This window comes from Electrona antarctica, assembly GCF_951216825.1.
Source record: "Electrona antarctica genome assembly, chromosome: 21".
NCBI lineage: Eukaryota > Metazoa > Chordata > Actinopteri > Myctophiformes > Myctophidae > Electrona > Electrona antarctica.
The window spans coordinates 1,468,121-1,488,961 of NC_136802.1; the positions used below are offsets into that span (position 1 = coordinate 1,468,121).

Genomic DNA, 20,841 nt, shown 5'->3' on the forward strand with positions numbered 1-20,841 from the left:
CACTTGGTGACAAGTTTTTGATTTTTGGCATGGTGTTAGGTATGGTTATAAGGTTTTCAAAAACCATCGCAAACGAGGTGGGCTCGCCCCCTAGTGGTCCGTTTGCAATGAATCTAATATTCAATGGCTCAGTATATGGTTACAAATCAAAAACAACAAATAGTTTGGGGGAAAATAACTTCTGAAAAGGCATCATTTTCAAGATGGTGTCCATGGTTGCTGCAGTGAGCTTAAAATGCCTATAAACTGGGATTTAATACATAAAAAACATAACAATTATGCACTTGGTGAAAAGGTTTTGATTTTTGCCATGGTGTTAGGTAAAGATCCATTGCAAACAAGTTGGGCTCGCCCCCTAGTGGTCCGTTTGCAATGAATCTAATATTAAATGGGCCAGTATATGGTTAAGAACCATAATAATTGATAAAAGAAAAATTCCAATGGATTCCATTAGTATTGGGTATGCTAAATAACATACAAAAAATGTAGGAAATAACAACTTCTGGAAAGGCATCATTTTCCAGATTGCATCCACGAGCTGCTTAAAATGCCTATAAAGCTGGGATTTAATATGTAAAAAATCAATTAAAAAATCAATTATGCACTTGGTGACAAGTTTTAGATATTTGGCATGATGTTAGGTATGGGCATAATGCTTTCAAAAACCATCGCAAACAAGTTGGGCTCGCCCCCTAGTGGTCTGTTTGCAATTAATCCAATGCTGGCCTATTTAACATAGGATTCATTGCAAAAAGACCACTAGGGGGCGAGCCCAACTCGTTTGCGATGGTTTTTGAAAACCTTATGCCCATACCATACCACAAATCAAACACTTGTCACCAAGTGCATAATTGTTATGATTGTTTATGTATTAAATCCCAGTTTATAGGCATTTTAAACTCACGGCAGTCATCATGGACGCCATCTTGAAAATTATGCCTTTCCAGAAGGTATTTAGCATACCCACTGCTAATAGAATCCATTGGAAAATCTCTTTTATCAATTATTTTGTTTTTTAACCATATACTTTAATTTTAGATTCATTGCAAACAGACCACTAGGTCATCGTTTGCGATGGTTTTTGAAACCCTTATAACCATACCTAACACCATGCCAAAAATCAAAAACGTGTCACCAAGTGCACAATCTTGTTGATTTTGGACGAATTGGGACCCAGCTAGCAGAAAAAGTGAAGACGCCAAAAGTGATTGGCCGGAATGACATTTGTGATGATTTGATTGGCTGTGAGCATGGAATGTGATGTATGATGATAAGAGCACTTCACACAAGTGTGATTGTTGTTATTCTTCATGACTATGAATTGATTGCATAGGACCTGAATGGAAACAAGACCGCAAGGATTTTTTGTTTTCTCCCTTTTGGAATCAGTGTTTGACTGAACTCTGTTGCTGTTATGTCCAATCAATAGAACATAGAAATGACTACAATTTACAATTTAGGCATTTAGCAGACGCTCTTAATCCAGAGCGATTTACATTAGGCAAGAACAAAAGCATGGGAATACATCACATATATAAAATGCATTTATCATGAAACATGCATAAGCTAAGAACGTAACTAGAACATATCTATATAATGACACTATACATATTAACTATACATATATACTATACTATGCTATACATATGTACTATGATGTGCTATGACTACATACAATGCAATTATTGTGCTGTCTACATGACATGCTATAAGTCTGTTTCAAATGCTATCTAAGTCTAAAAGTGCTATCTAAGGGGGTAGGATAAGTGCTATGGGCCATGATGGAGTCTGAAAAGGTGGGTCTTCAGACTACGGCGGAAGATTGGGAGTGATGCTGCAGTTCTGATTGCAACGGGGAGTGCATTCCACAGTTTTGGGGCCAGAAGGGAGAAGAGTTTGGGACGTGTGGAGCGTTGTCCCGGCGTTTTTAGTGAGGGTACTTCCAGCTTTCCTGCGTTGGCTGATCTGAGTGCGCGGGAGGGTTTGTAGGGTTCAATCATGCTTGCAAGATATGGGTGGGGCACACCTTTGGTTGCTTTGAATGCCAGCATCAGAGTTTTGTATTCTGTGCGGGCAGTGACCGGGAGCCAGTGCAGGGAGCGGAGCAGGGGGGAGACATGTGAGAATTTTGGCTGGTTGAAGACCAAACGAGCTGCGGCATTTTAGATCAGTTGGAGAGGCTTAAGTGCACATGCCGGTAGGCCAGTAAGGAGCGAATTACAATAGTCAAGTTTTGACAAGACTGTTGTCTGGATTAGGAGCTGGGCTGATTCCTGGGTGAGGAACGGTCTAATTCGTCGTATGTTATAGAGTGTGAACCTACATGATCGAGTGACAGCTGTGATGTGAGTTTTAAACGAGAGCTGACTGTCCAGGACAACACCAAGGTTCCTGGCTGTTGGGACAGACGTTACCAGGGCGTTGTCTACGGAAATAGTTAGCTCCCGCATAGGGCAGGACTACATTGTTACAAATTTGTTTTAAAATGTTTTTTTTCCTCCAATTCATTGGTTTGATTAATTCATTAGTATGTGTATTCATTAAGATTGATACTTTTGGTTTGACCTGTTCAATATATTACATTATACTTTACCTGCGGAAATGAAATGCACAGCATTGTTGAAATGAAACATTGTAATTGTATGCATGCAAATATATCTGAAAATAATACTCACCAGGGAAACACAAAAGTTTGGGTCACACAATTGGCAGGTGCCTTGCGATAGGTGCTGGGTAATTAACTCTTGAGAGCATAAAATGAAACCAAATGGACGCGTAAGGGTCCATTTGGTTTCATTTTACACTCTCAAGAGTTAAATAAGTGTTAAATATGTAATAAGGGTCCATTTGGTTAGCAACTCTCCATCATTGAGCTGGGGACCACCTGGAACCCCTCAAGGACCACTGGTTGAAAACCACTGCAGTAGAGCATATAGTTCTATATTGCAGGAAGTATACACAAGAAAGGAGGGAATGGAAAGAGCTGGATTAGCTGTAGACCTAGAATGCCTGTGATAGTAGAGCTCTCGCCTTCAGACCACAAGGTTGTGTGTTCAAATCCGGGTAACGACAACTCAGCCTGTGATTCTTATTTGTGCATATTGTTCTTATTGCGTATTGTCTTCTTTCTTGGTCCCACCTTATCGCTGCTTGCAGCTATATTTTGTTGTTGTTTTTGATGGTGTTGATTTTTTGTTGAGGGGCGCTAGCTCCTCCTATTGTGCTTTGTCTTTGTGTGAACACAAACACGATTTGATTGGCTGATCATTATCCCATAGCGATGATTTGATTGGCTGATATGATGATGATGATGATATTGAGAATAAAAACAGTGACGGCAGAAGAAGTTAAGACGCTTAAAGTGATTGGCTGAGCATGGAATGTGATGTATGATGTGATTTTTCTTGTTCTGCTATTATGAATTGATTGCATAGGACCTGAATGGAAACAAAACGGCAAGGACTTTGTTTTTGTGTTCTCCCTTTTGGAATCAGTGTTTGACTGAACTCTGTTGCTGTTTTACATTCATGTCTAATAAACTATTCAATCAATCCTGTCAATAGAGGCCTCCATTCTCCTGATCTTTAGTTTTTCTCCTCATGTTAAACCTTAAAGGACAACTTTGGGTTTTTTTCAACCAAGGTTCATGTTTTAGGTTATTAGAGAAAGTAAAAGATGAGTGTTATATATATTTTCATTTTCTGCTTTATTTCGTTTAAACACTTTTTGGCAGGGGGCGGGGGCATTAAATGTATTTGTTTAACCAAATTGTACAGCGATTTCTTAATTATCGTTTTCTATAGTCCTACTAGACCCCAGGAAATTACATCTGGCCACAAAAGATCACAGGATCTATTTAACGTGAAGAGGAAAGTGACAAACTGACATTTTGGAAAACAGTGCATTTTATTCCAAATACTATAGGGATTCACAGTTATTGAAATGTTAGCCCATGTCTGGATATAAACAGCTTCGATGTAGTATTTTTATTTTAAAACATCGGCTAATACCAATATTGCATTTTAAGGCCAACATCGACCCATAACGATAAAATATTGTCCATCCCTAGATAAAATACTTTGGAAGTTTTGAAAATGTATTGTTAACAATGTGTGGAAAAATGTATTGAATTAAAGAATAAAGTAAGTAAAACAATGTTGAGTGTTCAACAGTCTGTCTGAACCTCTACCTAACCCAACTCCTGTCACATCTACAACACTTTGTTTGAAATCAAAGCCCAAGACGTTTATGTTTACTGCTGCTTTTTACTGAGGTTATGGGTCTGTATTCAGTTTGCTTTTTATTTTATTCTTTTTTTTCTATTCTAAACCAATAGTTTTGATTATATTCAAATGTCCTTTTATTGTGAATGCATCACACTTTACATTGCTCTTAACCCATTTAGACCCCCCATCTGGAAATATGTAGTTCCAGGGACCCCCCAGGAGCAAAGATTAGAGTTAAAAACGTTCGCTGTGAAAGAATATATATTCAAAGATTTGCACCACATTTTTAAAAAAAAATGTAAAAATAGCAGATCTACAAGCTTTCTGCTATTTTCCAATAGCTAAAGTATAACCTAATGCTTAAAACACCAAAAGGGGTTCCCGCCCAGATGTTGTGTGTGTAAAGCACACTGCCTTCCTTGTTGAAATGTACAAATAAACGTGCTTACTCTAACGGGCAAAGCAGTGCTGTAACTTCATTACACTGTTTAGTAAATCAACTCATAAATCAAAATATTATTTTTAGACAATGAATCAATTTGTATATTTATTCAAGAGTACATTTGCCTTTTATGATCCAATAGAATAACAGAATAAAGTAAGTCTATGCCATTACAGTACATTTCAAGCACAAACTCAATACAAAGGCTGTTAACTGTGAGTGGACGACCCAATTAAGCATTACACTTGTTTACAACAGGGTCCACCATGTTCAATTCATCAAAACATTTAGAGACGTACAAATAGACACTTCTATATAGACAAAGAACAGTACAGGAATTCATCATAATGGAGGTAAAAAGGGAAAAGAAACATATACAGTGAGGGGAAAAAGGGGGGGGGGATTCAGATTTTACGGGGGCCAGTTTCGAATTGCAGCCATCCGTAGGTGCCCTTTGAGAGCGGTTTTGAAGGATTCAAGGGATTCGCATGTCTTAATGACTGTTGGTAGGGCGTTCCACATTTTGGTGGCATAGGAGCGAAAATAATTTAGTCCCTTGTTTGTGCCAAATCTGGGTTGAACATGATTCGTTGCACTCCCTCTGGTGTTGTGGGTGTGGACTTCGTTAACATTAAAGGACCTATAACATCAAATTCAACTTTTTCAATTTCTTTTGTGTTTTTGGGGCTCCCATATGTGTTTTCTAACCCCACAAATAACCAATTTTGAACAATCAGGCTTTCATATCATATGGGTGTTTTACTGGAAATTGCTCTCAGGAACAGCTCAACTGATTTTGGCCTCATCGTGATGTCATCAATGTCACCCTACTTTGTATAATTCCTCCTCTTCTTCAGTCTTCAGTTGCAAATTTGCATTTCCACTTTGTTTACAATATCCACCATTGTTGATTTTCCAAGCTGGCATGGAATGGAAACAAGCCTGGTTTTATCTAGCATCAGTATTATAATGACTCAAATATTAAATAATCTGCATATCAGCACCCCCACCACCTCAGGACATTGTGGTACTGCAGCCAAAACTGCTTTCAAAGTCCAGAAAGAAATGACAAGGCCTGGTTATATCAGAGTGGTGATTGAGGCTCAAACCATTAGAAATAACTTTGAGGGACGTAGACAATATGATATTAAATATTAAAAGCAGTTTTAAAATGCATGTTATTTGCGCTTTAAGGAAGTATCTACACAGGTACATGGGTATCTTGGTGGAGTATCGAATCTTGTGGACCAGACCCATTGCAAGATGCTGTACTCTGTCGCCGACCCTAAGCCATGCCAGTCTGTCAAAGTGGGCAGGGGTGAGGTGGGTTCGGGGGGTGAGGCCAAGTAGGAGCCTGACCAGTTTGTTTTGGGAGGTCTGGAGCCTAGTTTTAAGGGCCTTTGAGGTGCTGTGGTACCAGGAGGTGCATGCATAGTCAAAGAAGCCTTGTACAAGGGCTCCTGTTAAGGTCTTCAAGGTGTTTTTGTCGACCAGTGAGGAGATCCTGTAAAGGAATCTTGTTCTTTGGTTGACTTTTTTGATTACGTTGGTGGCCATTTTATCACCGGAAAGATTAGCCTCCAGGATGGAACCTAGGTAGGTAATTTCATCTTTACGTGTGATAACATTGTAACCCACTCTAACCAAGAAGCCATTTGCCTTGCTGAGATTACTATTAGATCCAAAGAGAATGGATTCAGTTTTTCCCAGGTGTAAAGATAGTTTGTTATCAGCGAGCCAGGTGCAGATTCTACCGAGTTCAGAGCTGAGGGCATTTTCAACCTGCAGTTTGTCCCTGTCCGAGACCAGCAGTGCCGAGTCATCTGCGAACAGGAACAAGTTGCAGTCACAAGCTGAAGTCATGTCGTTAACATATATTAGGAACAGTAGAGGCCCTAGTATGCTTCCTTGTGGAACGCCACAGCTCACTGGGAGGGGGGGGGGACAGTGTTCCGTTCACTTCCACCATCTGTTCTCTCCCCTCCAGGTAGGATTGCATCCAGCTCGAAACCAATTGCTTTTAGCTTGTTAACCAGTATGGAGTGGTTCACTGTGTCAAAAGCCTTTTGGAGGTCCAGCATGACCATGCCGCAGTATTTGCCAGCGTCCACCTCTTGTTTGATGTGGTCGCTCATATTAACTACAAGCAGTAGTTAATACTAGCAGCAGTAATAATATTGTAACTTGTTATAAACAAGCAGTAGTTAATACTAGCAGCAGTAATAATATTGTAACTTGTTATAAACAAGCAGTAGTTAATACTAGCAGCAGTAATAATATTGTAACTTGTTATAAACAAGCAGTAGTTAATACTAGCAGCAGTAATAATATTGTAACTTGTTTTAAGGCCACCTACGGACGGCTGCAATTTGAAACTGCCCCCCGTAGAGTCTGAATACCACCCCACCCACCCCTTTTCCCCTCACTATGGGGTATATCTTGCGCCACCCCTTATCCCTGAACTAATTTGTTATTTTTTTATATTTAAATAAAAAACATTATAAAATAGTTCAAATAGCCGATCTACAAGCTCACAACGTGTAGATGTAGATCGGCTAGTTTAACTATTTTAAAATGTTTTTCAAAATAGTAAAAAATGGCGAATATGTTTAGGGATAAGGGTTAAGGGTGGCGCAAGATGGAGCCCTAGATGTTTTCCCCTTTTACCTCCTTTTATGATGATTTCCTGTTTTTGGTTACTATATAGAAGTGTATCTACATGTTCCGAATTGAAAAGGGTGGACCCGATTGTAAACAAGTAATGCTTTCTGGTGTCGTCCACAGTCAACAGTTTCTTTATTGAGTTGTACTTGAAATGTACTGTAATTCTGCAAACTGTTAATAAATACATCAATCAATCAGTTCGTTATAAATGATCCTAAACAAGCAGTAGTTAATAGTAGCAGCAGTAATACTATGGTAACTTGTTGGTGGGGGGGAGGATTTGGGATTCACATTTCTTAATTGCTGTTGGTAGGGCGTTCCACATGGCATAGGAGCAAAATTAATTTAATCCATTGTTTGAGCCGAATCTGGGTTGCATGTAGTTTGTTGAACTCCCTCTGGTGTTGAGATTGTGGACTTCATTTACATTAAGGAAGTATTTCGACAGTTACATGGGTATCTTAAGGTGGTAGTGAATCTTGTAGGCCAGGCCCATTGCAAAATGCTGTACTGTCGTCAACCTAAGCCTTGTTTTAAGGGCCTTTGAGGCGCTGTGGTACCAAGAGGTGCATGCATAGTCGAAGAAACCTTGTACTAGGGCTCCTGTTAGGGTCTTCAAGGTGTTTTTGTTGACCAGTGAGGAGATCCTTTACAGGAATCTTGTTTTTTGGTTGACTTCCTTTTTTTTTTTTTTTTTTTTTACATTGGTGGCCATTTTATCACAGGGAAAATTTGCCTCCAGGATGGAACCTAGGTAGGTAATTTCCTCTTTCCGTGTGATAATATTGTCACCCACTCTAACCAAGATGCCATCTGCCTTGTTGAGATTACTATCTGATCCAAAGAGAATGGATTCAGTTTTTCTCAGGTGTAATGATAGTTTGTTATCAGCGAGCCAGGTGCAGATTCTACTCTATTCTAGAGTTCAGAGCTGAGTTGAAGGCCTTTTCAAGCTGCAGATTGTCAAAGGTGCAAACGTAGTTTGTAAATGAGCAGGATTTGTACTCTGTCCACTGTAATGTTAACACATACATCTTAGTCAATCTGATTTGTAATTATTTTTTCAACTTCTCCTGGTATGGTGGGAGTTGACTTGTGACAATGAAGTTGACTAATGTCCTATTGTGTTGTGGTGCACACACACCATTGAAATCATGAAATGTAACCCTAACACACACCATTGGGAATGCAAGGCTGACGTCACGGTAGGCTGTCACGCCTACCGGCGCCATTGTGATGGCCTACAAGCCCTACATATTAGATCGGCATCAAGTGTATAAAGTTGGTGTTTGAGTGTTTAGTGCACAGTGCTAGAGCTCTTTCAGTTCGCCAACATGGGATTTATTAAGCCTACTTGAGTAGCCTACTGTTGTGTGAAATACAACAAGTAGGCTTCTCACCATAAAGGTAATACATAATAATCAGAATAAAGGGGATAAAATAGATGAATGTGCCGGTGAAACGCATTCATCTCACTGCCGCCTGAGTGTGACTCTCTCTCGCGCTATATTATGGATCTACTATTCTCTCCCTCTCTCTGTCTCTCTTTCTCATATATCTCACACACGTTATACATTTGTGTGTGTGAGTAGATCGGCGACCCGTTTCCTACCTGCTGCTCCATCTGTCTGTCAAACCACCACCTCGGTCATTTCATTATTTAATATCTCCGACCGACGGCGACAGTCAAGCTCGGCTATAGGTGGCTAACACAACAAACTAGCCTGCAACATAAAACCTCTATTTATTTACTGCAGATAGAACACATATTTGCAGTTTGCCTGATGATCACTTGTCAGTTGTCACTCTTGTGGTGTTTCCCCATCTCCCATAAGGATATGTCCACGTGCGTCGTGCACAACTCCACTCATCTAGTATGTTGTGAACATTGCCAATATGCATCGCACCGGTTCTTTTAACGAGCCGTGTGTTACCATAGAGTTGTTGTACACACACACACACACACACACACACACACACACACACAGTCACAGTCACACACACACACACACACACACACACACACACACACACACACACACACACACACACACACACACACACACACACACACGTGCATGATTCTGCATCGATGTGGTGATGTGACATAATCGATGCGTTTGCTGTTGATTTTCCTTTGAAGGCATGATCCAGGCAATGTTGCCTGTTAGCTAAGCTTCATGCGTTATCTTTCTGCTTCTGTCTGACTGAGGCAGCGACTAGTCTGGGACAGATCGAGTGACTGAGACTCTTAGAGACGAGAGTCAAAGTCATTATTTCGTAAAAACAATTTCAAAGCGGAGATTTGATTCGGAGAGTCTCTTCATCTGTGATTTACAACAGCTGGTCACCACAATACATCGCGGATGCGTTTGCGCACCTCTCCCGTACACTCTCAGTAACCTCAGTAGTTACATTTAACTCTGAGTCAGAGTTAAATGAACACTCGTGTTATTAGTGTGTAAAAACCTCAATGAGAAGTGTCCTTCTCAGACAGTCCCTAGTATTATTAGGGTAGGCTATACCATATTTGTATTGTCCATTTTATTTTCATGACAAGTGACAAAGCACCCATAGGCTTTTAGTCCTGCTTGTGGGGAAAACAGTGTCATAGGACTTGAAACAATAAACATGTTCATTCAGTCAGAACTATTCTGGGTTTTGTTTTAATAGTCATGATAATGAATAATGATATACTGTATTTGGTTAAGTCAAAGCTATGTTAAATCCATCTTTGCCCACTACTAGTATTTGTTACCCTCAGGTGTGCTAATACTACACAGATTAATATACATTTACAAATAGCCTATATCGTTATAATTTGTTATATATATATTTTAATTTATTATCAGTTTCGGTATCGGTCTTGAGAAGCAGGATGTTATCAATATCGGTTAAAAAAAAGTAATGGTGATGGGCCATGGTGGTCTGCTGGCCCTGCAATATGAGTACTTTTACTTTTAGTACTTTAAGTACATTTTGATGCCGATACTTTTGTACTTTTACTCAAGTACATTTTCAATTCCATACTTTTACTTGTAACAGAGTAGTTCTAAATTGCAGTATTAATAATAATAATAATAATACAACTTTATTTGTATAGCACCTTTCATGACATGAAATGCAGCTCAAAGTGCTTTACAGAGCAATGAAGAGAGAGGAAAAAAAAAGAAAAGAAAAGCAAGGCATAAACATTAAAAAACAAGAGCAGTAATGCAATACAGTGAGGACATGAATAACAAAATAAATTAAAAAAACAAATCAATTAAAAGCAAGGGTGTAGAAGTGGGTCTTGAGCTGTGCTTTAAAAATGTCTACAGAGGCTGCCTGTCGAAGGTACAGTGGGAGTTTGTTCCACGCCGTCGGCCCGTAGAAGCAAAAAGCTGCTTTCCCGTATTTTTTAGTTGCCATTTTTTTAGGCAAAGCGAGCAGGCCAGCAGTGGAAGACCTTAGGGGACGGTTTGGGACATATTTAGGCAGGCAGTCATGTAGGTAGGAAGGTGTGAGACCATTGAGAGCTTTATAAACAAGTAAAATAATTTTAAAATCAATCCTAAAAACAACCGGAAGCCAGTGCAATGAAGCCAAAACTGGAGTAATATGTTCTCTCATCTTAGTTCTAGTTAAAACTCTGGCTGCTGCATTTTGGACAAGTTGTAATCTGTCAGTTGTTTTCTTAGGCAGTCCAGAAAAAAGTGCATTGCAGTAATCAAGCCGAGAAAAAACAAAGGCGTGGATTAGCGTTTTTGCATCGTCCAATGACAAATAGGCTCTGATTCGTGCAATATTTCTAAGATGAAAAAAGGCGATCTTGGTAACATGATTAATGTGTGAATTAAAATTCAATTCAGAATCAATAATGACCCCCAAGTTCTTTACTGTACTGTTACTTTCTACAGTCAGTATTGGTACTTTTACTTAAGTAAAACAATTGAGTACTTTTTCCACCACTTTATGCCTATCCGTTGGCCAGGTATAGTAGTGACTCATCACAGCCAAAATGGCACACCCCCCGAATTTGCATACCAAAGGTGCGAGGTTTGCAAGCCCTATTGTAATAAATCTTAACACGGTATTGGTCTCTTGTTCGTCACCACACTCCTTGAAACCAAAGTGTTTCCAAATAGATTAATTGGTTGTACTTTTATTGTTGACCAAAGGGTGGCGCTCTTTCACTCATCTGTGATGAGTGAAAGAGCGTCACATTTGTGATGACGGCTATGGTCGTTTTTAGCCCAATGAGTGTTTTTTGTGCATAACGAATGCTTGGAATGGATTCAGAATCATGACAACCCCCTAGTTTGACACATCACATGACATCACGTCACATGACAAGTCACATGACACGTCACATGCTACTTAACACTTAGTCCGCCATTGCCGGCGTAGATCAACGGCAATTGGTCTTTTATAGTGCTTGTGATTGATCAACTCATAATGCTACTCACGTTAGCATCGGGTTGCTAGTTGGTGTTGTCAATAACGCTGAATCGTGTCATCTTGATCGCCGTGCCCATAAAAATCCAAAAATCTGTTTCTTTAAATCACCTGTATCTCCTATTCCTTGTGCATTGGCATGGCATGGCATTTTTCGTCCAAACAAGGTTTATTCCACGGCCCAGAGCCGGCACTGTGATGCGCCTCCATTATGTTTTAGCAGCACCCGCGGTAAACATGGAATGATGATGCATCGACCCTAACATAAGATCATAACTTCCGGTCTGGGTTTTTTGCTCTTCAAAATAAGAGTTAAACAGGGAATAATGCTGGCGTGAATTATATCACAAGTTATCAAATGCTGGCGGCCTAATCGTTAAAGCATAATGAAATGTTGACATCTTGCCGTATATAGGTAATGGTATGGTCACATATAAAACCTTATAAAATACATTGCTCAATACCGACGGCCGGTCAGCAAGTGGACTCATTAATTTATGTAAGTGTATATAGGCAATATTTTAGGCCAACGATATAACACATTTCCCACTCCACACCCCCGGCTGCCGGACTATATCTGCAGTTAATAAAGTCCTTCCTTATTCACTTGATTTCAGACCGGAGTCCAGACTGCAGGTGAAGACGAACTCTCCAGACTCATAAGAACTACAATACCCATGATGCATCACTCCCAGGTGAAGATGAACTCTCCAGACTCAGCCAGGGACGTTTCTATTAAACAGGAAGCTGAAGACGTTTCTATTAAACAGGAAGCTGAAGACGTTTCTATTAAACAGGAAGCTGAAGAGCAGCCACACCTCAGTAAGTTTCATGTGAAAGAAAATATTGTTCCTGAAGAAACAATATATTTTGCTAAAATCTTTCAGAACAGTAATAACCTCTAGTTAGTAACGGTTTAGTCAATCTTATCTTGGTAGGTAGTAGCTCATTTTGTACATGGAACATGGAAGAAGAATGTGTTTACATTTTAGGAATCCAGTGTTGACCATCATGTTATGTTTCTGCTCCTAGACATCCTGCACATGGTTGTGTGTAAAGAGGAGGTTTCTCCTGAACAGGCGAGGAGCCCCAGTCTGCTCCAGGAGGAACCAGAGCCTCCACACATTAAAGATGAACAGGAGGAGCTTAAAGAAGAACAGGAGGAGCTTAAACATGAACAGGATAAGCTACTTCAAAAACCAGAGGAACCTGTTGGGTCAACGTTGACATTACTAGCAGTGAAAGTTGAAGAAGACATATCTTCCCACTGCTCTGAGGTTGAAGTTGAACTTGAATCTGACACTGAAGTCACTGAAGACAGTGATGATTGGGAGGAGACCAGTGAAGACGATGATGACGAACGGCGTGACAAGACTTTCAGTGACTCAGGTTCCCTGAAGAAGCACCAGCGTGTCCACACTGGAGAAAAACCTTTCCAATGTGAACACTGTGACAAGAGTTTCAGTATGCCAGATGAACTGAACAGACACCAGTATGTCCACACAGGAGAAAAACCTTTCCAATGTAAACATTGTGACAAGAGTTTCAAGAGGTCATCTTACCAGAAGAAACACCTTCGTGTCCATACTGGAGAAAAACCTTTCCAATGTAAACATTGTGACAAGAGTTTTACTACCCCATCTTCCCTGAAAACACACCTTCGTGTCCACACTGGAGAAAAACCTTTCCAATGTAAACATTGTGACAAGAGTTTCAATCAGTTATCTAATTATAAGTCTCACATGCGTGTCCACACTGGAGAAAAACCTTTCCAATGTAAACATTGTGACAAGAGTTTCAGACAGTCAGGTAACCTGAAGACACACCTTCGTGTCCATACTGGAGAAAAACCTTTCCAATGTGAACACTGTGACAAGAGTTTCAGTAGGCCAGATGAACTGAACAGACACCAGTATGTCCACACAGGAGAAAAACCTTTCCAATGTAAACATTGTGACAAGAGTTTCAAGAGGTCATCTTACCTGAAGAAACACCTTCGTGTCCACACTGGAGAAAAACCTTTCCAATGTAAACATTGTGACAAGAGTTTCAATCAGTTATCTAATTATAAGTCTCACATTCGTGTCCACACTGGAGAAAAACCTTTCCAATGTAAACATTGTGACAAGAGTTTCAGAATCTCATCTCTCCTGAAGACACACCAGCATGTCCACACTGGAGAAAAACCTTTCCAATGTAAACATTGTGACAAGAGTTTCAATTATTCAAGTCATCTGAAGTCACACCTTTGTGACCAGATTTGACTGAGAGACTGCCATCGCGCAAATTACAGCTTTTCACCAGAGGAGAAAAACTTTTTTTAATTTATTTTCCCCAAAATGAGTTTATAGCACAGGCAGACTCTTCACATACTAGAGCATGTCTGAAATAAGTGTCAGAGCTTAAATCGACATGTAAATATGAAATAAATGCTTAAACATGTAGCTAGGTGTAATGTTAGAGAACACATAAGTGAACCTTTCAAGCCCGTTTTCTCAACTCGCTGTTTTCTGCAAGACATTACTCTATAAGCCATATCTCCAAAACCGGTGGGTGAAACTGAACAACCAATATGTCAATTTGAAGCTATGATTCCCTGCTTTCATATGACATGAAAAAACGAAAATTCAAAAAAAATCCAATGGCAGTCCCTCAGTCAAATTTAGTCACCTTTGTGTCCACACTGAAGAAAGATCTTTCCAATGTAAACATTGTGACAAGAGTTTTACTGCATCATCTCCTTGAAAACACACCTTCGTGTCCACACTGGAGAAAAACCTTTCCAATGTAAACATTGTGACAAGAGTTTCAGAATCTCATCTCTCCTGAAGACACACCAGCATGTCCACACTGGAGAAAAACCTTTCCAATGTAAACATTGTGACAAGAGTTTCAATTATTCAAGTCATCTGAAGTCACACCTTTGTGTCCACACTGAAGAAAAATCTTTCCAATGTAAACATTGTGACAAGAGTTTCAATATTCAAGTAATCTTCGTTACCACCTTCTTGTCCTCAGTTCTCACAATACAAAATAAGTCCACTTTAAACGGTGTGACCTAAGTTTAAATAACTCAGGTCACTTGCTAAGACACCATTGCATTCACACCATGGGGTAAAAAAAATAAAGTATCCACTATGTGTTCCTGTCTGTCTTGGACTATGGAGACATAATCTATAGACATGCAGCAGCATCCACTCTTAAATCTCTAGACTCTGTTTATCACTCATCGAGTAGATTTATTACGGGTGATAGCTATGGTACTCACCAATGTATCTTATATATAACAAAGGTTGGATGGTCCTCCCTGACAGAGAGACGAAAACTGCATTGTCACCTGTTCTTGTATAAAGCCATGCTTGGAGATTGTCCTAAATACATCTCATCTTTTCTAAAGTACACCCGCACCCGGTCAAGTAGTTTCCCCAAATTCAAGGTACCAAAAGTTAGCTCTGAACTTGCTTTTGGCTTCTGTGGCCCTAATACATGGAATGACCTGCAAACGACATTGAAACTGACCACATTGGTACCCTTAAGTCGTTTTAAACCCTTGGTGAGCGTACAGACCCCCACAATATGTAACTGTTATAGATAGTTTTGAAATTTGTCTTATCTTTTTATTTGTAAACCTATGTAATTCACATGTATATCTTTTGTTTTTCTTTTCCTGATCTTCTGATGTATTGTAATGTTTTTTCTATATGATATTGTATTACTGGACGACACTGAAAATGAGTTTGATTACTCAGTGTAATTTTGAGAATAAACAAAACTTGAATGAATGAAAAATGAGATCACTGGGAGGATCAAATTAAACAGCTGTATGTTCGTAGGGAGGTCGATAGACAAGGACAATATTATGGATTATTATACTGCTCTTATATTTGAAAAAAATAAACAAATATGGCTAAATTCTCCTTCTACAGCACGGCCACCCAGGCGTGGAATGCCCTGACCCCTTCCCTCAAAAAATGCAGATCACTTACATCTTTTAAAACAGGCCTGAAAGTCCACCTTTCAGCAGGCTCAATGGAGAGGAAATGATCACTTCTCCTTTAAACAGGTGACCACGCCCCCTCTTAACTTTCTCCCACTTGATTTTTTGTTGAGGGGCGCTGGCTCCTCCTATTGGGCTTTGTCTTTGTGTGAACACAAACACGATGATTTGATTGGCTGATCATCATCCCATAGCGATGATTTGATTGGCTGATGTACATGTTGAGGATAAAAACAGTGAGGACAGAAAAAGTGAAGACGCCAAAAGTGATTGGCCGGAATGACATTTGTGATGATTTGATTGGCTGAGCATGGAATGTGATGTATGATGATAAGAGCGCCCCTCACTTCACACAAGTGTGATTGTTGTTATTCTTCATGTCTATGAATTGATTGCATAGGGCCTGAATGGAAACAAGACCGCAAGGACTTTGTTTTTGTGTTCTCCCTTTTGGAATCAGTGTTTGACTGAACTCTGTTGCTGTTATGTCCAATCAACATAGAAATGACTAAATTGTTACTAATTTGTTTAAAATGTTTATTTTTCCCTCCAATGCATTGGTTTGATTAATATATTAGTATGTGTATTCATTATAAGATTAATACTTGTCTGATTGGTTTGACCTGTTCAATATATTACATTATACTTGACCTGCGGAAATGAAATGCACAGCATTGTTGAAATGAAACATTGTAATTGTACGCATGCAAATATATCTAAAATAATACTCATTTTCATTTTTAAATATAAACAATAAAAGACAAATTAAAGATTAAAAACAAAAAAAGAAGCGTCCAAAAAATAATAATAGTGATCTTTCATAATCCTTAACTTATATTTATGTTCGAAAAAGGAGTAGGAAGAAGTTTATTGAAAACTTATCAAGTCCTACCCCTTCTTTGTGTAATACATCAAAAATTATCAAAATTATATTCTTGTTGATTTTTTTTTCTTTGTTTACACACTCACAGTATTAATAACAGAATGTAAATACAAAAAAATTAAATAAAAACAATCAAGTCTATATAAGATCATTCAACTAAATATATAATTACAATGAATAATAATAATTATTAATAATTAATAATTATGGTAATAACTAACTATTGTATTGGCTATTCTTCTAACTTATATCTATTAATTATGTCGCTTTTGAACATCCCTTTGAACCCATTCCATGTCCTGCTTAGCTTCAGTTCATCTCTACATTTGTTCCATAGTGTAACCCCTTTGACAGAAATACAGTGTAATTTTGCATTGGTCCTCACAAGTGGCTGCTCAAACATACAAATTCCTCTTAAATTATAATGGCTCTCTCTGTTTTGGAACAACTTTTGGATGTTTTCCGGTAAAGATTTGTGTTCTGCTTTATACATTATTTGTAGTATTTTTAGCTCAACTAGATCCTTGAATTTTAGTGCTTTTACTTTAATAAACAGTTGGTTAGATGGTTCTCTGTAAGCAGTTTTATTTACTATTCTTATCTTTTTTGTAGGATTAATATTGGCTTTGTATTTGTTATATATGTGTTACCCCATACTTCAGCACAGTAAGTTATGTATGACAATATGAAGGAACAGTACAGCATGTATAATGAGCTTTTATTTAAAAAATCTTTAACCTTATATAGTATTGCAGTTGATTTGGCTATTTTACTTTTTATATAATTAATATGAGGCTTCCAACATACTTTGTTATCTATTATTACTCCAAGAAACTTCACTTCAGCCACCTGTTCAATTTCTATTTCATTTATTGTAAGTTTTTTGTTTGTACTAACTATACGGTTCCCGAATATTATATACTTTGTTTTAGTTAAATTTAGAGTTAACTTGTTTGAATCGAACCAAATCTTTAATCTTTTTAGTTCCTGTTCCACTGTCTCCAAAAGTTGTTCCAAATTATTTCCAGAACAGATCAAATTTGTGTCATCCGCAAATATTATGGTTTTCATTATTTTTGAGACCTCACAGATTTCGTTCACATACAGGATGAAGAGCAATGGACCCAACACTGAACCCTGAGGAACCCCACATTTAACATTCAACCGTTTTGACTTGCAGTTATTTATTTCTACATACTGGTTTCTGTTATGCAAATAGCTACTTATCCAAGAGAGAGCTAACCCTCTTATTCCACATTTCTCTAATTTATTTAATAATAATTCATGATCTACGGTATCAAATGCTTTGCTGAGATCTAGAAATAGTCCTATTGCATAATCTTTATTTACTATTGCTGTAGTTACAGTCTCAACGAAATCTATAAGTGCATGGGTTGTTGTCCTATTTGCCCTGAAGCCATATTGCTGTTCGCATATTACCTTGTGTTTACAAATGAAATCGTCCATTCTTTTATAGAATACCTTACCTCCAATATTTTTGAGAACTGTGGAAGGAGGGAAACAGGTCTATAATTTGTTAGTTCGTGTTTATCTCCGGTCTTGTATATTGGTATGACTTTTGCTATTTTCATCTCATTAGGGAATGTTCCTGTTTTTAATGATTGGTTACAAATATAAGAAAGGGGTTTCGCTACATATTCTATAACATTCTTAACTAATGCCATGTCAATTCCATTATTATCTATAGATGTCTTGGCCTTACATTTGTTGACAATGTCAATAATTTCTTTTTCATCAGTTCCGTTTAAAATATAGCGTTCGCTATCCTTCTGGTCCCACCTTCCACCTTGTCTTTATCATCAGTCTTTGGGATCTTCTTAGCTAACTCAGGATTAACAAAAAAGTCATTAAATTCATCTGCCACTAATTTCATTTCATTAATGGTTGTATTGTTTCTCATCCGGAAATAATTTGGATATCCTATTTTCCCCGCCCCCTTTTTTATAATGCCATTCAGTACCTTCCATGTATTTTTGATATTATTCTTATTTTCCTCCAGTATTTTACTGTAATAATCCCTTTTACTATTTCTCATTATTCGTATTAATTTATTTTTATATATCTTGTAAGCTAGTTCTGCCTCTGTTGTCCTTTTTTAGAAATTCTTTATACAGTGTGTTTTTCTTTTTACATGCTTTCTGTATTCCCTTAGTTATCCATGGTTTCCCACCATATTTCTGTTTTAGAGTTTTCGTTACTAGAGGACAGTTTTTATCATAGAGATCAGTAAATGTGGATAAAAACGAATTATACGATTTATTCACATCCTCTACATAGACCCTGTTCCAGTCTTGGTTCTTTAAATCGCTTTTTAAAGACTCTGCCTCATGTGTTTTAAGTCTTTTTGTTATGCGTGTTTTTGAGTCCTTGTTGGTCTTAGTACCGCCCTTGACGACCGCAAAGACTGGGAGGTGGTCAGTTGCATCATTTATTATTATTCCGCTCATTATTTTTCTATCAATAACATTAGTGAAGATATTATCAATGATTGTAGCACTTTCTGTTGTTATTCTAGTTGGTCTAGTGATGGTTGGGTATAAACTCATACTATACATAGAATTAATAAAGTCTGTGGTTGTGTTGTTCTCGGAAAGTAAGTTAATATTGGTGTCCCCACAGACAAATACCATTTTCTTATTAGATATGTTATCGTACATCCCCATTAATAGATCTCTAAATGCTTCTATATTGGATCCTGGAGTTCTGTAAATGCAACTTATCAGTGCATTTCCAGAATTCTCAGTCTCAATTTCTACTGTAATGCATTCCATCATATTATCTATTACCATTGACATTTTGCCTACATATTTAGTTTTGTACGCTTTGTCAATATATAATTTAACTCCACCACCCTTTCTGTGGGTCCTATTATTAGAGAATAGCTCGTATCCCTCTAGTTCATATAAAATTGACTGTCCCTCCTCTAGCCAGGTCTCTGAGATGGCTATTGCTGTGAAATGATTTCCCAGTTCACTCAAGCACCGTTTTATCTTAGAAAAGTTTGCTTTCATACTCCTGCAGTTGAAGTGGATTATTGTTATTGCTCCTTCCATATTTCCCTTCCTTTTGATCTGATCCTCGGTGTAATATTCGTATTGATTGTGTGTAGTATTGTAGAAATTATTTTCAGGATCAATATCATTATCCATATCATACATTTTATGTTCTGTATATTCAAACGTTTTTAGTCCTAATGTCTCATAATCCTTTTTCCCTAGTTTTTGTTGATCATTGTCTCCACTTGGAGACAACTGGTTTATGTCAATGCTTGTCATGATTTCTATGTTCATTAGAATATAACCACCGATTAGCAGGGCTCTTTGAAGTCACTTGGGAATAAATCAATTTCATCGTCATTATTAGTGTAGTTGTTACTGAGAAGATTATAGCTTGAATGGGGGACAGTCCTATTTCTATATGAACTCCATAGGAAGTAAACTCGATTCTATAGCATACTCTATTTAGAACAGAATTAGACCTTCTATTAGTCAATAGCAATCTAATTGATGTTTTCAAGAGGAAAGTAAACTGCAAAGCTTGAGCTTGAGGTAATGCTACATCCATAGGAGATCCATACATACATACATACAAAATGAGATATTAAAGTAACTGTCATGCATTGAGGAGCTAAATGTCCATTTGAGATTAAATAAAACAATTTATCGGCCACTGTCATTGTTTCCGTTAGAACGTGGGTTAACATCAGTCCTGCAAACGCCATGTATATTAAAAGGTAAAAAAGTAAAATAAAAATAATCCATCCTAGTCCTCCATGTTCCAAGGAAAGAAAGCCCTGCATGCAAAGAAGTCTGTATTTTAAATAGAACGTTAAAATGAAACTTTTAGGCCGTGTGTCAGTCAATGTTAATAAAGCCAACTCCAAAAAGAAAAAAGAAAAACATGCGTGCAGCATCGCATTATGATAAGGAAATCCTCTTCCAATCCAATCCGTAGTGGTTACTCGTTGCATCAGTCGTAATAAAATGAATAATAAAATAAATAATAAAAGGAATAAGGCCGTGTGTGTCATATAGGCCGTTAGCATGCATGAGTGGATAGCCATACCTCGCTCGTTGTTTTTAGTCCTCAAAACTGTCCAGCTCACCGATGTGTCGAATGATGCTGACTTTTGCTTCCTCTTGTGTCTCGCCGTTAAGTTTAATGAATATTT

General features: G+C 38.0%; 1 protein-coding gene across 1 annotated transcript in view; it reads left to right on the plus strand.

Moving 5' to 3' along the window:
• The window catches only part of LOC306913786 (uncharacterized protein), a gene marked incomplete at its 3' end in the record, with an annotated part of 44,340 nt that extends 24,731 nt beyond the window's left edge, over positions 1-19,609 (plus strand). Inside the window, exons 2-5 of the mRNA XM_079490598.1 lie at positions 12,387-12,591; positions 12,802-12,985; positions 19,051-19,084; positions 19,598-19,609. Of these exons, the coding sequence (XP_079346724.1) occupies positions 12,447-12,591; positions 12,802-12,985; positions 19,051-19,084; positions 19,598-19,609 (375 nt within the window). The 5' untranslated portion in view covers positions 12,387-12,446. The remainder of the gene's footprint in view (positions 1-12,386; positions 12,592-12,801; positions 12,986-19,050; positions 19,085-19,597) is intronic.
• Positions 19,610-20,841: the final 1,232 nt, after the last annotated feature.